Genomic DNA, 18,032 nt, shown 5'->3' with positions numbered 1-18,032 from the left:
GCAGGGACTGGAGCTGTCAGCTTTATTTCCGGGCAGGAGGCTGGGAGTGCAAAACAAAAAAACAAAACACTAGAGGGCGCTGCTCACTAGAGGGCGCTGTATTCAGCCGACAGTCACTGAGATAAACAACGTGCAGCAGGTTTCTCCTTCACACGAGGAGCTAGCCTGGGACGTCTGAAGGGGGTGAGAGAGCCTCTAATCTCAGCTAGAAGCAGGTAACTGGCTGGGGGTTTGAGGTCATGGGTAGCCTCCCTGCCCCTGCCTTGCAATGTTCTGTAACTAACTGCCTGTGCCCCCCCCCCCCCCCCCCCGCACAATTTCCTATATCTGTCTGCCAACCCCCACCAAGTGACAGTCGGCCCCTTTCAATCCTGTAAACTGATCTGTAAGATAATTCTGCCAAGTGACAGCCTGCTCCCCTTTTTGTATGAGGCATGTGCCTGTCAACCCCCAAATTGACAGCCTGCGCCCTAGTAGTGTCTCTCCTGCCAGCTATCCCTTCCCTCCCTCTCCCTGTCTCACTCCCCCCCCACCTTTAAGGGCATTATATTGGCAGGGTTGGGTGGGGGGGGGGGCCCTATCAAGATGTTGCTATGGGGCCCACAAACTTCTAGTTACGCCCCTGGCTGGCCCCATCCATCCACCCCTGACAGAACACTGCTAAAATTGTTTTTGTACCTGCGACTTGTACTACGAACTGTAATATCTCTGGCTCCTGGTGCTGCCACTCACCGTGTGCTTATAACATAGAGAAGCTCCTCCCACCTAACATAACCTAATGCTTTAGTTACATTTATGTTATTCAGCTCAGTAATACAGCAACTATGATGTATGTCCTTTAGAAGCTTTACCTAAGCGTAATGTTTAATTTATCAGCCTTTTATACCACTAGGAAATGCAGTAGGCAAGATATTGACACATAAGCCGTATGCAGCATCTCCACGGAATAAATGACATTCATCTAGTGAATCCATCCTGACTTTGCAGGCAACATTAAGTTCAGACAACCAGGTCCATGGAGGCTTAGGAAGAAAATTGAGGCTGAAGTGGAGGCCATTCTGGAACCGCAACCAGCCTCCAATCTAGAAGACTCCAAAAACCATGTGAAATCCATATTGATCCATTGGAGACCCACTTCCTTGAAGTCCCCCTTCATCTCTGCAAAAGAAAGGAAAGAAAGCACGGATCAGAGTAAGGAGACCGCGGCAGAGGATGAAGAAGCCAAGAGTGACCGCGCCATAGATAATCTAGCCTGTGCCACCGCCTGTCTGGTTGCCAAGTGGATAATACATGTAGAGGGTGGTCTCCCGCTGGGCACCTGTGATCTATACAGCTCTCTGCACTGGCTGGAAACCTGCATCTAGGGATGCCAATCCCCGGGCATTTTTTCAATTGAAAAATGCTCAATCCCGGGTTCCCGGGATTGGCATCCCTATAAGTCCCATAGACATCCCCACACTGGCCGACCGGCACATTTACTTACATTAGCGAGCAGGCGGGCGGCCGGGAGTTGGTTTCGAGGTGCACGGTGCCTCCAGCAAGTGCACCTCCTCAGCTGACAGCAGGTGGAGGCAGACGGGCGGGCGGATGGAGGAGAAGAGGCGGGCGGAGTAGAAGAGTGGGCGGTGAGTGGTGACGGTGTGGCCTCTACTATCACGCTACGCAGGCCGCACGCCGGAGTCGGGATTCCGGAACAACCGGGCAGCGTCTGAGCAGGTGCTCAGACGCTGCCCGGCATTAGACTGCGCATTATACTTTTTGAGGGCAAATCCCGGGATCCCGCCGATCCCGGGATTGGCCACCCTACCTGCCTCTTACCGCACGCAGCTGTGGTGCAGGAACTTACCAGAGACCATAAGCTGAGGAGCACCCTCTATAAGCTCTACTACAGGGTCTATGACAGCCCAGATGCCAGCCTGGAAATTTTACACTTGTCTAACCAGGTGATGATGAAACTGATAGACACTCAGAATCGGAACACGGGAGCCTTCCACAACGCGGTGACGAAGCTCTGCCTGCCGCCGGGTGACTGCGCCAGAGACACAAAGTTAGGCGGAACTTGCTCTAATTAATCCAAAAGTTGCTGATTTTAAGTAATTAAAAGCCAGTGATAGTGGGGAAGACTTATTAAGCCTGGTGAAGTGATAAAGTGACCGGTGACAATGCAGCAGCAAGCCAGACCCTAACTGTCATCTTTCAAACCAGGCCTGTAATGTGACAGCTAGGAGCTTATCAGTGCATTAGCAATGGCCACTTTATCACTTCACCACGCTTAATAATTCTGCCCCAGCTGCTATTACTATGCTTCTACCAGACCCGAGACTACTTGTGGAGTCTGATTGCAGGTCGGTGCTCACGTGAAGGTAGGTTCCCACCAATAGATTAGCTTAAGGTGCCCATACACGTTGCGATGATCGCACCCGTTATGGGCTGGATCGCATCGCAACGTATGATTTGCATGATGTGATTTGCATGCAATTTGCGTGTGATGCAATCCGAAGGGATGCAGTTAGTATCCCGGCGGTCGGAATCCCAGCGGTCGGAATCCCGGCGGTCGGAATACCAACCGCCAAAATCCCGGCACTTTGTCCCTCTATGGGGGTCCACGACCCCCATAGAGGGAGAATAGAATAGGTGACTCGCACTGTGCCCCGCAAGGGGCTTAGTTGCGCTCATCATGCAGTCTGGGTCCAGCCAGTCAGGATCCCGACGTCGGGCTAATGACTGTCGGGATCCCGACTGTTGGACCCCTGTACCACACCCGTGGCTAATACCTGTGTATACTGTACATGTGACCTTGTTTTGGGATGTACAGCACCTTATTGGGTGCCTGCCAGTGGCGGAACACCAATACGCAGCTTCATCTGTCTACAACTTTTATATGAAACCAGATATAAAGTGCATAAATTATAGTTACGCCACTGACCAGTGGTCTGTAACAAAGAGGCCCCACACCATAATGAAATACCTTTCCACAGGATTAAAGATGGGCCTGTGCACTCCTTACTGTTGGGGCATAGGCTGATACACCTCACAAAGGGCCAGGATGCAGGAATTCCAAGTCCTCCTGGCTATGTGCGATGCTTCAGGGCTTTCTTGGTGTACAATATTCTGCCACCAATTACATACCTCCCAACATTTGAAAATGGAAAAGAGGGACAGTACGGCGCACCGCAGTAGGCATGGCTTAATCCATATGTGGGCATGGCTTGTAATACCCATTGGGCGTGTCTATATATAAAGTTATATATATATATATAGATAGATAGATAGATAGATAGAGAGAGAGAGATTTACATATAATATATATATATATATATATATAAATAAATTATAATATATGAACAATTTTTTAGTGCTTACTGCTATAAAATGTCCAGCTTACAGCATGCAGCTAGCCAGCCAGCCAGCCCATCCTTGTGACAAGTGTGTGAGAGGTGTGGCTGGGCGGCACACATCATAGTGGGAGTCGCCAAAGCAACCTGTGCTCGGCGACTGCTGGCAGCCGGATTCCCACGTCACTCTTCACCCTCTAGTAGCAGCTAAACATATCTGTTAGAGGGCGAGTTGTCTATTCTAGTGTTTGTATAGTGCGCACATGCGCACTACTTCCGCCCATGGCACTGGCAGCGCCGAGCGGCAGCTATGTGCTGACAGGGCTGTTCGGGATTCTGGCACTGATTACCTCCCGCAACCTCCCCCCGCGCACGGGACAATGCAGTCCGCGGGCGGGACACCGGGACAGGCTCTGGAAACGGGACTGTCCCGCTAATATCGGGACGGTTGGGAGGTATGCAATTATGTAATTACTCACGTTGACTCTTGTAGTCCTTTGATCTTAGCTGGTGCATCGCTGATGTTCCTCAATTCCTTCCAGGGCTTCCACATTTTCAGCCGCACTTGTCAAACGATTTCTTCTTGCCGTGTACCTGTATATGTACAAAACAATGCCCGTGACATATACTTTAGAGGATGCCCCCTTCCTGAACCATTTTTCTCCCAGTCCCCTTCCTCTCCGGGACCCTGTATAATGGGGATGTCTTCCTGGTCTCCCACCACTGCAGAGATACAACAGTCAGTTCCGCCTCCGTTTTGTTCTCTCGAAACATTGGTGACTACAGAGAGTGTAAAGGAGCCAGGAATGTGGCACACTGAAAGCTTCATTAGTTAGCACAGTCCCCTACGACTAGCACAGTCCCCTACGACTACACATCAGAAAGCATTAGGGCAGAACGGACGGCATAGCTAATGACCATGGGAGAGCACAAATCACGGGGACAAACTGAACAATCAGGATACAACATATCGTACCGAGATTGCTCTAGTGCACAGGTTCTCAAATTCGGTCCTCAGAACCCAACACAGCGCATGTTTTCCAGGTCTCCTCACAGAATCGCAAGTGAAATAATTAGCTCCACTTTTGGATCTTTTAACATGTGTCAGTGATTAATGAGCACACCTGCGCACCTGCTGGGTGACCTGGAAAACATGAACTGTTGGGGGGTACTTGAGGACTGAGGATCAGAAGCACTGTTCTACTGTGTACCTGGCCTCCCTCTGCAAAAAAGACACCCAATGTTAGTAGATGTGTACGGGACCTGGCAGGTCACTCCAGACAGCGGCTTCTCTTGCTACATGGCGTGTTAAGGATAGATGTATCTAGGACTCATCTGTACATGACACTTAGTCCAGTTGGATCTGCACCTGAGTAGGTCTCGAGGAAACTTCTTGATTTTCTTAATAATCCTTTGCTAAAGGCCAAAATGTAACATTTCGGCTGTGAGTAAAATTGTGGAACCTAGAGAATACGTTGTCCTTACTGACAACTTCTCTAGTTGGCCCAGGAGAATCCTGAAGGTCATATAAAGACTCTGCCGCATTGTCTTACATTGTCCTAAGGTCCAGGAATTCTCCATAAGGAAAACAATGCACAAGATTCACCAAGCAACACAACTACTGGTCTACAAATCATTTGCCAAAGACCACTTGTGCTATTAGAGGAATGTCTTCAGATCCCTAAAGGTGCGTACACACGAATAGATTTGGGCACCGATTCAATGTCTTTAACAATTTCTTCTGAACTCCTGCACAAACGATTTGGTGTCAAGTGATGAACGATTGAGCAAACGATTACACATGAACGATTGATCTTTAACGATGGTGGAGGGAGAGGGAGCCAGTCAATCAATGCATGCGGGAAAGATCAGCGATCACGTTCCGTGTGTGTGAACGATATATCGGACGATGCGCGTACCCGCCGGTCGTTGGTAGAGGTCGCTGATCTTTCCCGCATGCATTGATTGACTGGCTCCCTCGATTGGTCGTTTATATCCGTCATTTATATGAGCGATTGGTCGTTTATATCCGTCGAGAACGCCCAGATCTTTTGCCAAATCTTTCCGTGTGTACGCACCATAAGTCCCAGATGTCTTATGAGGGAAAGCAACTGAAGGTCTTTATTCTCCCAGCAGATTGATTTGTAGATAATCTAGATTTACAGTAAAACGTACATTTATGCACACTAATCCTGTAAGTGTATATACTTAAAGAGTGTTAAATATCTCACTGCATATTAACACTACATAGATTTTCTAATTAGAACGTATGACTTTCTCTCACATTTCAATGGAAGGTACTATACATGATTATGTAGCCCATACACTTATGAGATACTGCGTACAATCATTCAATTGCAACCACAGCTGTTCAATAAATGGAATGATTGTATGCACGTTTTGTGTACCATGCGACGCGAGGGCCTGCCGGTCAAATGTCGCATCGATAGACAGTATGTGCAGCACATACTATCTATCGAATTGCAGAAGCAACTGCAATCGGAAGGTAGAGAGAGCACTTTCTGCAGCGTCCGGTTCGAGAAAAAGGGGGTAGAGAGAGAGCACTTTCTGCAGTGTTCGTTTTGGGGAGGAGGGTGGAGGGATCGCTGGCTGCATCCGTCAGAGTAGTGTAGCGATGTAAAGGAGCGCTGGCAGGCGTCGGCAGAATTTGAAAAAACTGTTTAAAACACTGAGCAGCCATCTGAATGTGAAGCCTCTGATTGGCTGAGAGCTCTCTCTCTCAGCCAATCAGAGGGCCGCCCAGTGTTTTAAACAGTTTTTTTCAAATTCTGCCTGTGCTGCTGACCTCCGGCGCCCGCCAGTGCACTTTATGCGATGGAACATCGCATCTAATCGCATAAGTGTATGGGCAGCTTTCTGAGATTTTGAGTTCAGTGCTGATAGTTTGATTTGCTAGTATAAGATATCTCATACCTGCCCACTTTTTATAACTCCTCTCCGAGAGAAGCCCGGAGAGGAAGGAAAAGGGGCGGGACGAAGCTTCATTTTTGGGGCGGGGCAAGGCTGATGTCACCAAGCCCCACCCCCATGACAGCCAGCCACGTTAATTTGCGGGTCCGGAAGGGGGGGAGCGAGGGCTGCAGTGGTGATGCAGGAGACTTGCCCACCTTCCCAAGGGGCCGGGAGGGGGACCGCGGCCATTCTGGGAGGGTAGGCAGGTATGAGATATCTGTTTTTACATAACCTCTTATTGACTCATTGGTCAGTCTTCTTGTTACATTAAAATTAGTTTTAAACCTTTTGATAGATAGATAGATAGATAGAAAGATAGATAGATAGATAGATAGATAGATAGTATTCTGAGAGGATTTCACTATGGAAGATGAAAAACCTTTAAATATTTGTAGACATGAACGTTCTAATGTTTAAAAACTGGAATTGCCTGAGACAACATGTCACGATGGAACTCTGTGCTCCTGGTGTTTGTTCTAAATGAGTTCTGGGCAAAATCTATAATTCATCATCGTGAATTCTAAATACAGATCTCATATGTGTGTTCAGGATGTTTGTATTTCATAGTGGTGACAGTCATTTCCCCTCGCTTATCTCAAGCTGTTGGCTGAATGATTATTGATCTTAACAACTATTTTCAAGACCACAAGTAAAACTGAAGTTGTGTAACTGAAGCGTGTCACTTCTAATGTTAGACTTCTGCGGACTGGATTCAGAAGTATTAATATCTGCCCGCTTTGACGGGACTACTTTGCGATCAACAAAGAACTTGTGCGTAACTGCGCAAACAGAGCACTTCCCACGTTATAGAACCGTAATAGGAATACATATCTCCCAACTTTGAACCTTTGTACCCAATGAAATTGCACACCCAAAATTTGGGGCATGGCCTCCTGATGAGGGGGTGTGGCCTTCCACTCACCTCACTCGCGCGAGGCAATGCCCCAGTTTGCCGCTGCTGCCCCTCTGCCTGAGGGAATAGATGTTGTGCGTATGTGCACAGCATCTATTCACTGCTGACCAGAGGGTGGCAGCGGGGGCTCCCAACTGCCCCCCCCCCCCCCGCCACATGCACGGCCAATTTGGACAGCAATTCAATCCGGAGGATGCCCAGTGAGTGGCCATTCAGGACCGCCAGTGTGGCAGATGTACTAATCCTTAGAGCAGTGGTTCCCAAACTGTGAGCCGTGGCACCCTGGGGTGCCTTGGATGACTTTCAGGGGTGCCCTTGGTTGATGGTCCAGGACCAATTCAAGTTATTTATGTCCAATATAATAGTCAAATTATGGACAAAAAGAAGGGAATACTGTCCGTTACCACATAACTGACCCTAAGGATGAGATCTAAATACAATTTATCTAACTTAATATTTGTTTCTGACTTTCTTAATGAGAAACCTTTAGCCTAGGGGTGCCGCAAAAATATTTCTGATGCTTCGGGGTGCCGTGATTCAAAAAAGTTTGGGAACCCCTGCCTTAGAGAGTGATAAAGTGGTGCGAGATAAAGGCCCAGCCAATCAGCTCCTAGTTGGTATGTATACAGGCTGTGTTTGAAAAAGATAACAGGAGCCGATTGGTACTCTCCAAGGGCCAGATGCAAAAAGCTTAAAAAAATGATAAAGTGGAGAGTGATAAACAGTCATCCAGCCCCCAACTGTCATGTTACTGCCTGGGGTAAAAAATGGCAGTTATGGGCTGATTGTCTGGTTCTTTATACTCTTCACTTTTTGAAGCTTGATACATCTGGCCCAAGGCTTATTACATCTCCCCCAGTGTCCTGTATACATAACTTTACTATAAAAATTACAATTTACTTGGGCATAGAGCACAATTACGTTTTTTGTATTTTTTTTGTATAAATCTTTATAAAGAGGGCAAGTTGAGGTGTTAGCAACTATTAATCTAGTGCAGGGGTGGCCAACCGGTCAGAGGTAAAGAGCCGAAAAATATCGGTAATCAGGCTAAAGAGCCGGCATAATGCGCGCGCCGAAGGTGTGCGTGCCAAAAAAAGGGGTGTGGTCTAATTTGACCCCTTGGGTGGGTGTGATACAAATATGCCTAAAATAGTGCAGTGCCATATATACATATGCCCCCAATGGTGCCAGATACACATATGACCCCCACGGTGCCGGGTATGCCCCCACGGTGCCAAAAAGCTGGTATGCCCCCACAGTGCCAAAAAGCTGGTATGCCCCCACAGTTCCACAAACTGCTATGCCCCCACAGTGCAAAATTCACAGCAGTAGCACTCACCATTGTTTCTGCTGCTGCCGGGCGGGGAGAGGACAGTCTTACGTCCCCCTGCAGACCTGTCATGTCACCGAGGGGAGGAGAGCACAGCACAGGACACCGCGCGTCACCTTCACCCCTCACTTCCCTGTGACTGGGCCGTCCACTAATCAAAGCTCGCGGGCTCCTGATTGGCTGCCGGCCCGCCAGCTCTAATTGGTGGACGACCCAGTCACAAGGATGCACAGTAAGGGGTAGAAGAGATGAGCGATGTGCGCTCTCCTCCCCTCAGAAGAAATATGGATTCGGGGAACCACCAGCGGGAAGACGGGAACGGGGACGGGCGGCGGGCAGCAGTGGGAGCAGGAGCCACACCTTACAAGTGGGAGAGCTGCATGTGGCTCGCGAGCCGCGGGTTGGCCACCCCTGATCTAGTGCATTGTATAGCATGTTGGAATCTGATTGGTAGGTAAGGGGTAAGGGCAGCACCTCTACTTGTTCACTTTAGACGGTTTAATAAATCTCTCCAGAGAAACATACTGTATGTACATAACTCCTGTCCACAGGACTAATATGAATTGGATTTATAAGCTTGGTGAACAGAGGACACCACTAGTCAATAATAATGTGATACATTTTTTGTTTATAATTGGTTGTTTTTTATAGCAATAGTTAGTATTTGGCTTCTCTGGTGGATATAAAAGGAGGAGGACATTTACTAAGATGCAAGTTCTTTTTCACATGGGATGTTGCTATTGGCAACCAATCAGATACTATCTATTATCTTCTAGAAGGTGCTAAATAAATAAGTAGATTCTGATTGGTTGCCCATCCTATAGAACTCACATATTAGTAAAGTTGCGTGTGAGACAGGGATTTTTTTTTTTTTTGTGATTGATAGTCTGTGGTAGATTTACTAAATCTTCTAAAACAGACAAGTGGTGTTACCCGTAGCAACCAATCCGATCCTGTATATCATTTTGTACAATGCAATAGCGAAATGATAGCTCTAATCTGATTTGGTTACTATGGGTAACACTTATATTGACCTATATGGTAGTTTCATCCTGGAATCCACTTACTTTGTTCGGACGGTGTCTGTCCTGGACATGTACAGCAAAATGAGGAACAGGAACACGGCAAAGGCAGCCAGGCCGACCCACACGGCAATTATGATGGAATCTGAAAGTGCAAGAAACAAGGTTGGAATGAGTTCATTGGTCACTGACTAACATGTTCATGGCCATGCACCTTCTTCCCCAAGTACCCTCTACTATTAAGAACATGTGTGGAAAACTGGGAGAAATGTATGACGCAGTGCAAAGAGTGGAGAAGTGAGCAGGTGGGGAAGTTGCTCATGACAATCAATCAGCTTTGATGTAGCACTAGAAAATGATAAGTAAGAGCTGATTGGTTGCCATTGACACCTTCTCCTATGGTTCAATTATCCCCACTTTTCACTGCTTAATCCATCTCCTACACACTGGGCAATTTTGCCCAGTGTGTACGGACAATGATGATGGGGGAAATGGCTGGGCTGAAAATCACATATTTGTAGTTTTTAATAAAAAGTAAAGCGGATGTCCCAAACCGGCTCACAAATGCGCATCTACAATCCAGTAAGTTAACCGTTGCCGCTCTGGACCGGTGTTGCCATTGCAGCTCTGTATCTTTCTAGAAAGGTAACAAATAAGAAGGGAGTTAATTTATTAATTCACTGCAGTGGCCAGAAATGTGGGGTGGACACTTACATAACTATAGCAACAATCAATGATCAATTTTGGATTTTTTTTTTTTTTATTAACATTTCTAGCACTTAAGAAAATGCAGTTCTCACCCTTTTCAAAATAAAAAAAAATGTTTGTGGTTATAGTTTCATTATAAATTGGTTAAAAGGTATGCACCAGCTATGCACTTCATAGATATAACCACACCCACAGAACAGGCCACACCCTCTATGTAGACCACACACCCAGAGTACTGAGTACAAAACCCACATCAGTCATTGCGAAGCAGCAATAGTCATACCCCCTGCAGCGGCACACAATAGGCCCTTATAATTTTCAGCTCTAGGCCCATCTGGACCTTAATCTGGCTCTGCTCGCACCCCATAGAGCAGGCATTCCCAACCACGGTCCTCAAGGCACACCAACAGTGCAGGTTTTAGTGATATCCAGGCTTGAGCACAGGTGACTTAATTAGTACCCGAGTGATTCTGATTAAACCATCTGTGCTGAAGCCTGGATATCACTTAAACCTGCACTGTTGGTGTGCCTTGAGAACCGTGGTTGGGAAAGCCTGCCATAGAGGCAGGGCCGGATTAAGGGGGGGCACAGGGGGCCAGTACCCCTGGGCCCCCCTCTATCTAGAGGCCCCCTGTGGTTGGTATGTGTTTTTTTTTTAGCTAAAGGGTTTTGTGCATGGGAGTGGGTTAGTGCTGCAGCTTCAACCAATCTGCCAATGTGACAATGATTAATGGTGCTGAGCATCAGGAGTCAAGGCACACTGACTGCACCAGTGTGCAATGCATTACTGGGAGTTGACTAAGTCCTATGAGACTTTGCACAGGAGGTCAAAGGCTGAGACGCTTGTGCTGAGCTCTGCTTGGTTGAGCTCATCATATGCTTCTCAGGCCCATGGAGGACAGCAGCAGCAGCCTCATCATGGGAGGATTGTTAATCAGAGGCAGCACTGAGCCTGGCAGGGCTCTTACAGAGTAAGGTACAGAGGGACAAACACAGGCTTTTCATGTGGTATGTTATATATATATATATATATATATATATATACATATATATATATATATATATATATATATATACACATATATATATATATACACATATTAATTTATGTTTAGATTACCCACCCCCCCCTTGCAGTTACCCATTGACCAAGTTTATACTGCCTTTACTGTGTTTTGACAGTGTAATATTCTCCCATGCAGTTTGCGGCCAGTAATGACAAGTGGGAGGGGGGCCCCCCTGTCTAAAGTGCCCCGGGCCCCCTGAAGGCTTAATCCGGCCCTGCATAGAGGTTGGCAGTATCTTCAATGTTGGGCTATCAGATAGAGTGCATCCGCATAATGCGGCCCATTATCATGCAGATATGAAACAGAATCCATTTTCGTTTTACGCTTGTGTACAGAGAAAAACCCTTTTATGGTAAAGAACAAAAGGCCACAAGTTAAATCACCATCTAAAGCTATCGCTGTAAGCCGCAATTACTGGTAGTGTACTCGTCTCTATGTCTGTATTCTGGAATCTGGCAACAGGAATATGTGTATTATATTGTTACCAGGTGATAGGGAATGGTAACTTCATAATGATACAGGTAATAGCTGCTTCCTATGTATAAGTGAGAGGATGGAAAGGAGAGATTGTATAATTCCTGCATGATAAGAAGTAACAGATGTCTTGGAGAAGATATGGTTATGTCATCTGGACATCTGGACATAAACCTAGGAGTCTTCTCATACCTATAAGCACTGGGTGGGCAGGCCCAAACTTTGCTACATTTGAAAACTAGCTTCAGGGAGATTATAGTTGGTAATAGATTTTTGCACAGCGCCCCATCTAGGGGGCATGTCATGCTCCACCCAAAGGGCATGTCTAGCTCCATATATGGAGAGATTGTGAAAAGAGATTGTGAACGTGGCACCTAGAAGTGTGGGTGTGTACTGCTACATCTGAAAGGAATCTTGTAAAATGATTTATATCCAAATGTAGGTGATCCCCCAAAGCAGTTAGTAAGAGCTACTGTACTTAGCAAAGTGATGGGAAATGGTGCTGATGATTCAATGTAAATGTATCTGTCTCTCATTCCTTTTTCCCCCAAAAAAGTAACAGTGTAATGTGGGGCTAAGTTAAATGAGGGAGATTGCTAGACTAATGAGGGAGAGAGGGAGATTGCTGCAATGTCAGGGATTCTCCTGCAGAATGCAGGAGGAGAGGTAACTATGATGTAACAGTGTAATATTGGCTAAGTGACATGAGGGAGATTGCTAGACTAACGAGGGAGAGAGGGAGATTGCTGCTATTTCAGGGAGTCTCCTGCAGAATGCAGGAGGGGAGGTAACTATGGGCAGGCCTTGTCACCTCACTTGTTTTCCTCATTTTAGGATTCTGCCCATTGCTCCCCCAGCAGCTGGCCAGCCCCCAGATTTACTTCCCTGCACTGTTGACCTCTATTTAGAGTAGGGATGGTCATATTGGGGCATACTGTACTTGCTTACTTTTGGAAACTAGAATCGGGGAGATTACAGTAGGATGCGCCGTGATACCTTTAATATTAATTGAAGTCTATTTTAAATCCATTTTTTTATTGTGCATATTGATACCTCCCAACTATTACAGCGTGTGATGTGGGACTTGCTGTGCCAAAAAGGGGCGGGGTCTTGGATGGGAGGGGTGTGGTTGAGTGTCATGACCCCTGTTTTCAGGGGCGTGCCCAATGTTCTTGAGCAGCTTGACAGCTCCCCTCCATGCACTTATAGATGCCGAGTGCACGGCATCTACTCAGTGATCACCGGCTCCCCCAGCTGTCCCATGGGCGCCCACTCATCCCGGTGATTGCGTTAAGAACTGTCCTTTGCGTTGTGGCCAACGATGTGCGTTGGGTCCCTAGTGGCTTCCCCTCACTCCCTTACCCGGCTGCTGGCTGTTACCTGCCTGCTGGCTGTCGGGCATGGTTCCTCATCCTCCGCCCTGCACCCGGAAGGGGATGTAGGGGCTAGGGAACAGGAGGCCACTGGTACGGCCAGCACAGCATTGTGCTGCCCAGACAAAAGTGAGAGGGGGGGGGGGGTCGGCAGGGGGTCATTGTGGGCGGCGACCGTCCATGCTGGGGTCACGGTAAGAAGCCCATAGGCTTCTATAGGGTATCAACAGCTTTTGCTGGCGATACCCCAGCGCATTGAAAACAAGGCGTGCGGGTTTCCCTGCATATGAAAATGCAGGAAAAACCTTGGTAACGGGGTTTTTAACGCATTTTCGGTTTAGCGCATCCCGCTCATGGACAATTATATGTTGCGTGTTCTAGATTCTGCAAACCAGAAAATCTCTATATCTGCAAAGACAATGGAACAACAAAAATACTGTATACCCACAGGCATTGTAAAATTAAACATATCACAAACATGCGCTTTCTCTTTTCTTTCTTTTCCCTTTAACCAGACTGAGCCACAGCAACGCGTGACCGGGTACAGCTACTTTGTAATAGAATATCAGCAACATTATATATAAGGGTTACAAGCTATGATAAACAAATATGACAACTAAGCAGGATGAAGCTGAGGTAGAGGTCATGGCTCGACGAGCGGCGAGATTTAAATTTGGTTGCTTTAGGTTACTAAGCTGTACAAGTGTGCATTGGTATATAACCCTACTGCTTGGTGTATAACCCTACTGCTTGGTGTATAATCCTACTGCTTGGTGAGGCATGGTGGCGAAAAAGCCAGACAAATACAAGACAAATACGGTGCAACTCATACTCACATTTGCTGGCCTTGAGTTCGCTTTCATTAAACGGAAGAGGATCCACATAATCAAAATAATATTCATAAGATAGTGTGTAATTAGGGATGGTATTATTTCCACTGCGGCCCATCACTGCTCTGCGTCTACAGTCCGCGTCGCGTGCAAGTTCTCCGGTGCCGGTGACTCTTCCTGATAAGTGAGACGGTGGGTTTCTTCCATCAGTTCATACTACGAATGATGGCTGCAAGTTTACTTCTACCGTACAGTTCTGTAGTGATTGGCCAGTTGTTTGCTTTCTCCTGCTCCCTCATCGCCTCCCTCCCTACCAGGCAGATACAGATCTAAGATCAACACACAGGGAATGGGGCAATGTTGTATAGGAAATCAGAAAAAGTACACAGTGAACTCCTATTAAGTCATGTAAATGAGAAGATGTTAATCATGTACAAACGTTTCTTTCTTGGGGAATGGAACAAGTGGGCAGAGGATATATTAATACTTCAGGAAGTAACAGAACATATGTGTTCTACAAATGATAATTTATGAATTGGGTACATGATTTTAAGAAGAACACTAATGTCACTTGCGGATAACAGGATTAAAGTGGAACCGTCACCTATAGACTGGCCTCATACACAATCCTGCCACTGAATTCTAGTGCAGTGAGAAAAGTTCTCAAAGTTGATGAATGGTGTATTAGGTTAATTTGGGAAGACAATAGTAAGTTTTGGTCTATATTAAAAAGCCTCTTGAACTTCATATGGCTTCTATGTCCTGAGTTATTTGCCGCTAGCCTTCCTAAGTGTGTCCAGCCAAAACCAGTACATGATAACTCTGCCTCTTCCCGATCTGGCCATCCCCACACTTAGTGGGTTATTCAGATTGAATTGGTCCCCCACATGCGGCAGAGGCAGCCATTTTGTTGACTGAATAATCATAGTTACATAGTTACATAGTAGGTAAGGCTGAAAAAAGACTTGCGTCCATCTAGTTCAACCTGGTATAGATATCCATTGCTGATTTGGTAGGTTCTGGTATTTTACAGACAAATTATATTTCTTATTTGTACCCATGGATGTTTTTCTCCAGTAAATGTTTGTCCAACTTTGCCTTGAACGCATTTAATGAGCCAGCCGTTACCACCTCTCTGGGAAGAGAGTTCCAGAGTTTGACTGTTTTCCAGAGTTTGACTGTTCGGCCTAATTAAGACCTGTTAGCATGACTGCAGTTTTTGCAAATGGACAAAACCATGCTGCACTGCAGGTGGGGTAGATGAAACATGTGCAGAGAGAGTTACATTTGGGTGGGGTGTGTTCTAACTAAATTGCAGAGTAAAAATAATGCAGCTGGTATTTACCCTGCACAGAAACAAAATAACTCACCCAAATCTAACTCTCTCTGCACGTTACATCTGCCCCACCTGAGGTGTAGCATGCAGCCACCCAGGCCACACCCATTCCTTGTGGGACCATTAACCCTTTATGGGAGATAGGGCACAAATTCCCTGGCGCTGGTCTGGGGAAGGGGGGCGGGGGGGTGTTAGGGGTAAGGAGTTTCACCCCCTCCCCATTGCACCGAATCGGTTGGTACTTCAGGGTTAGTCAGACAAATGATGTATGTAATATTTAGCCCCTACTATGAATGACAGTATTATGGATATTAGAAGTCCCTCAGATTTCTGTGACCTATACAGGAAGTACGGCCATAGGTTGCCTCTGTAACCTCTGATATCGCCATAACTGACAGGGTTATATAACGTTGCCGTACTGACAGCCGCTAATCATTTTGAAATGAGGCCGCTTCCTGTGTAGTACATAGCGAGCTCCAATGTGGGCTTGTTTGATGCCAGACTGAATTGGCTGTTAGAAGCCACAGACAGCTGCCTCGTGGCCTCTCCAATCCTTCTGCTGTGTTGGGTGTGAACCAAAGGATGAATAAATTTGCATTCCTGACAACTCGCATAAGGGACATAGATCACTGCTACAGCTTTCTCAGCAGTCAGCTGCCATGCCGACACACATTATTATATTTATTAACATTATATACATGTCACATATAAGCGTAATGCACATATAATGGTATTTGTAGCCTGTGAGTGCGGCCGTGTCACACAGGTGCTGTGCGTCGTCCTCTCTGAACTCATCTCAGTGTTCCCGATAGTTCCAGGATTTAGGGTTGTACCTAGAAAGTTATTCCCTGGAAATGCTGACCATCTGCAGAGCAGAATTATTCTTTATACAATATGTGTAATGCGCCCAGTACCCGCTGTGTGTCCTAGTGCTCTGGCAGCGCAAGTTACTGTTGGTGGAAGTAGGGTTTTCAGAATGCAGAAATTACCATGTACTGTAGTCACGTTGTCTGAGACCCATCTGGACCTCATCACGCGTATAATTGCCCCTGCCTGGTATCACAGTGTCCCGGGAAGTTATTTCACAATGCTGACAAATACAGTACGCTAGCACTGATAGGTGGATGCACTGATACCTAGATTAGCACTGATAGGCGGATGCACTGATACCTACACTAGCACTGATAGGTGGATGCACTGATACCTAGATTAGCACTGATAGGCGGATGCACTGATACCTACACTAGCACTGATAAGCGGATGCACTGATACCTAGGCTAACACTGATAGGCGGATGCACTGATACCTACGCTAGCACTGATAGACGGATGTACTGATACCTAGGCTAACACTGATAGGCGGATGCACTGATACCTACGCTAGCACTGATAGACGGATGTACTGATACCTAGGCTAACACTGATAGGCGGATGCACTGATACCTACGCTAGCACTGATAGACGGATGTACTGATACCTAGGCTAACACTGATAGGCGGATGCACTGATACCTACGCTGGCACTGATAGGCGGATGCACTGATACCTACGCTAGCACTGATAGGCAGATGCACTGATACCTACACTAGCACTGATAGGCGGATGCACTGATACCTACACTAGCACTGATAGGCGGATGCACTGATACCTACACTAGCACTGATAGGCGGATGCACTGATACCTACGCTAGCACTGATAGACGGATGTACTGATACCTAGGCTAACACTGATAGGCGGATGCACTGATACCTACGCTAGCACTGATAGGCAGATGCACTGATACCTAGGCTAGCACTGATAGGCGGATGCACTGATACCTACGCTAGCACTGATAGGTGGATGCACTGATACCTACACTAGCACTGATAGACGGATGCACTGATACCTACGCTAGCGCTGATAGGTGAATGCACTGATACCTACCCTAGCACTGATAGGCGGATGCACTGATACCTAGGCTAGCATTGATAGACGGATGCACTGATACCTATGCTGGCACTGATAGGCGGATGCACTGATACCTATGCTGGCATTGATAGGCGGATGCACTGATACCTACGTTACTACTGATAGGTGGATGCACTGATACCTACGCTAGCATTGATAGACGGATGCACTGATACCTATGCTAGCACTGATAGGCGGATGCACTGATACCTACGCTGGCACTGATAGGCAGATGCACTGATACCTACACTAGCACTGATAGACGGATGTACTGATACCTAGGCTAACACTGATAGGCGGATGCACTGATACCTACGCTAGCACTGATAGGCAGATGCACTGATACCTACACTAGCACTGATAGACGGATGCACTGATACCTATGCTAGCGCTGATAGGTGAATGCACTGATACCTACCCTAGCACTGATAGGCGGATGCACTGATACCTACGCTAGCATTGATAGGCGGATGCACTGATACCTATGCTAGCATTGATAGACGGATGCACTGATACCTATGCTAGCACTGATAGGCGGATGCACTGATACCTACGCTGGCACTGATAGGCGGATGCACTGATACCTATGCTGGCATTGATAGGCGGATGCACTGATACCTACGTTACTTACTACTGATAGGTGGATGCACTGATACCTAGGCTAGCACTGATAGGCGGATACACTGATACCTATGCTAGCATTGATAGGCGGATGCACTGATACC

At 46.8% G+C, this 18,032-nt stretch overlaps 1 protein-coding gene across 1 annotated transcript; it reads right to left on the bottom strand.

Annotated features, from left to right (window-relative positions):
* Positions 1 to 1,066: 1,066 nt before the first annotated feature.
* MRAP (melanocortin 2 receptor accessory protein) lies at positions 1,067 to 14,267 on the bottom strand. Its single transcript, XM_083170960.1, has 4 exons — positions 14,032 to 14,267; positions 9,619 to 9,718; positions 3,815 to 3,929; positions 1,067 to 1,158 (listed from the first exon to the last, which is right to left on the bottom strand). The coding sequence occupies exons 1-3, from the start codon at positions 14,141 to 14,143 to the stop codon at positions 3,839 to 3,841; spliced, it is 303 nt and encodes a 100-aa protein (XP_083027086.1). The 5' UTR covers positions 14,144 to 14,267; the 3' UTR covers positions 1,067 to 1,158; positions 3,815 to 3,838.
* Positions 14,268 to 18,032: the final 3,765 nt, after the last annotated feature.

Source organism: Crinia signifera, chromosome 2 (assembly GCF_055691185.1).
Source record: "Crinia signifera chromosome 2, ASM5569118v1, whole genome shotgun sequence".
In the NCBI taxonomy this organism is placed as follows: domain Eukaryota; kingdom Metazoa; phylum Chordata; class Amphibia; order Anura; family Myobatrachidae; genus Crinia; species Crinia signifera.
This window is presented reverse-complemented; position numbering and strand designations above follow the sequence as displayed.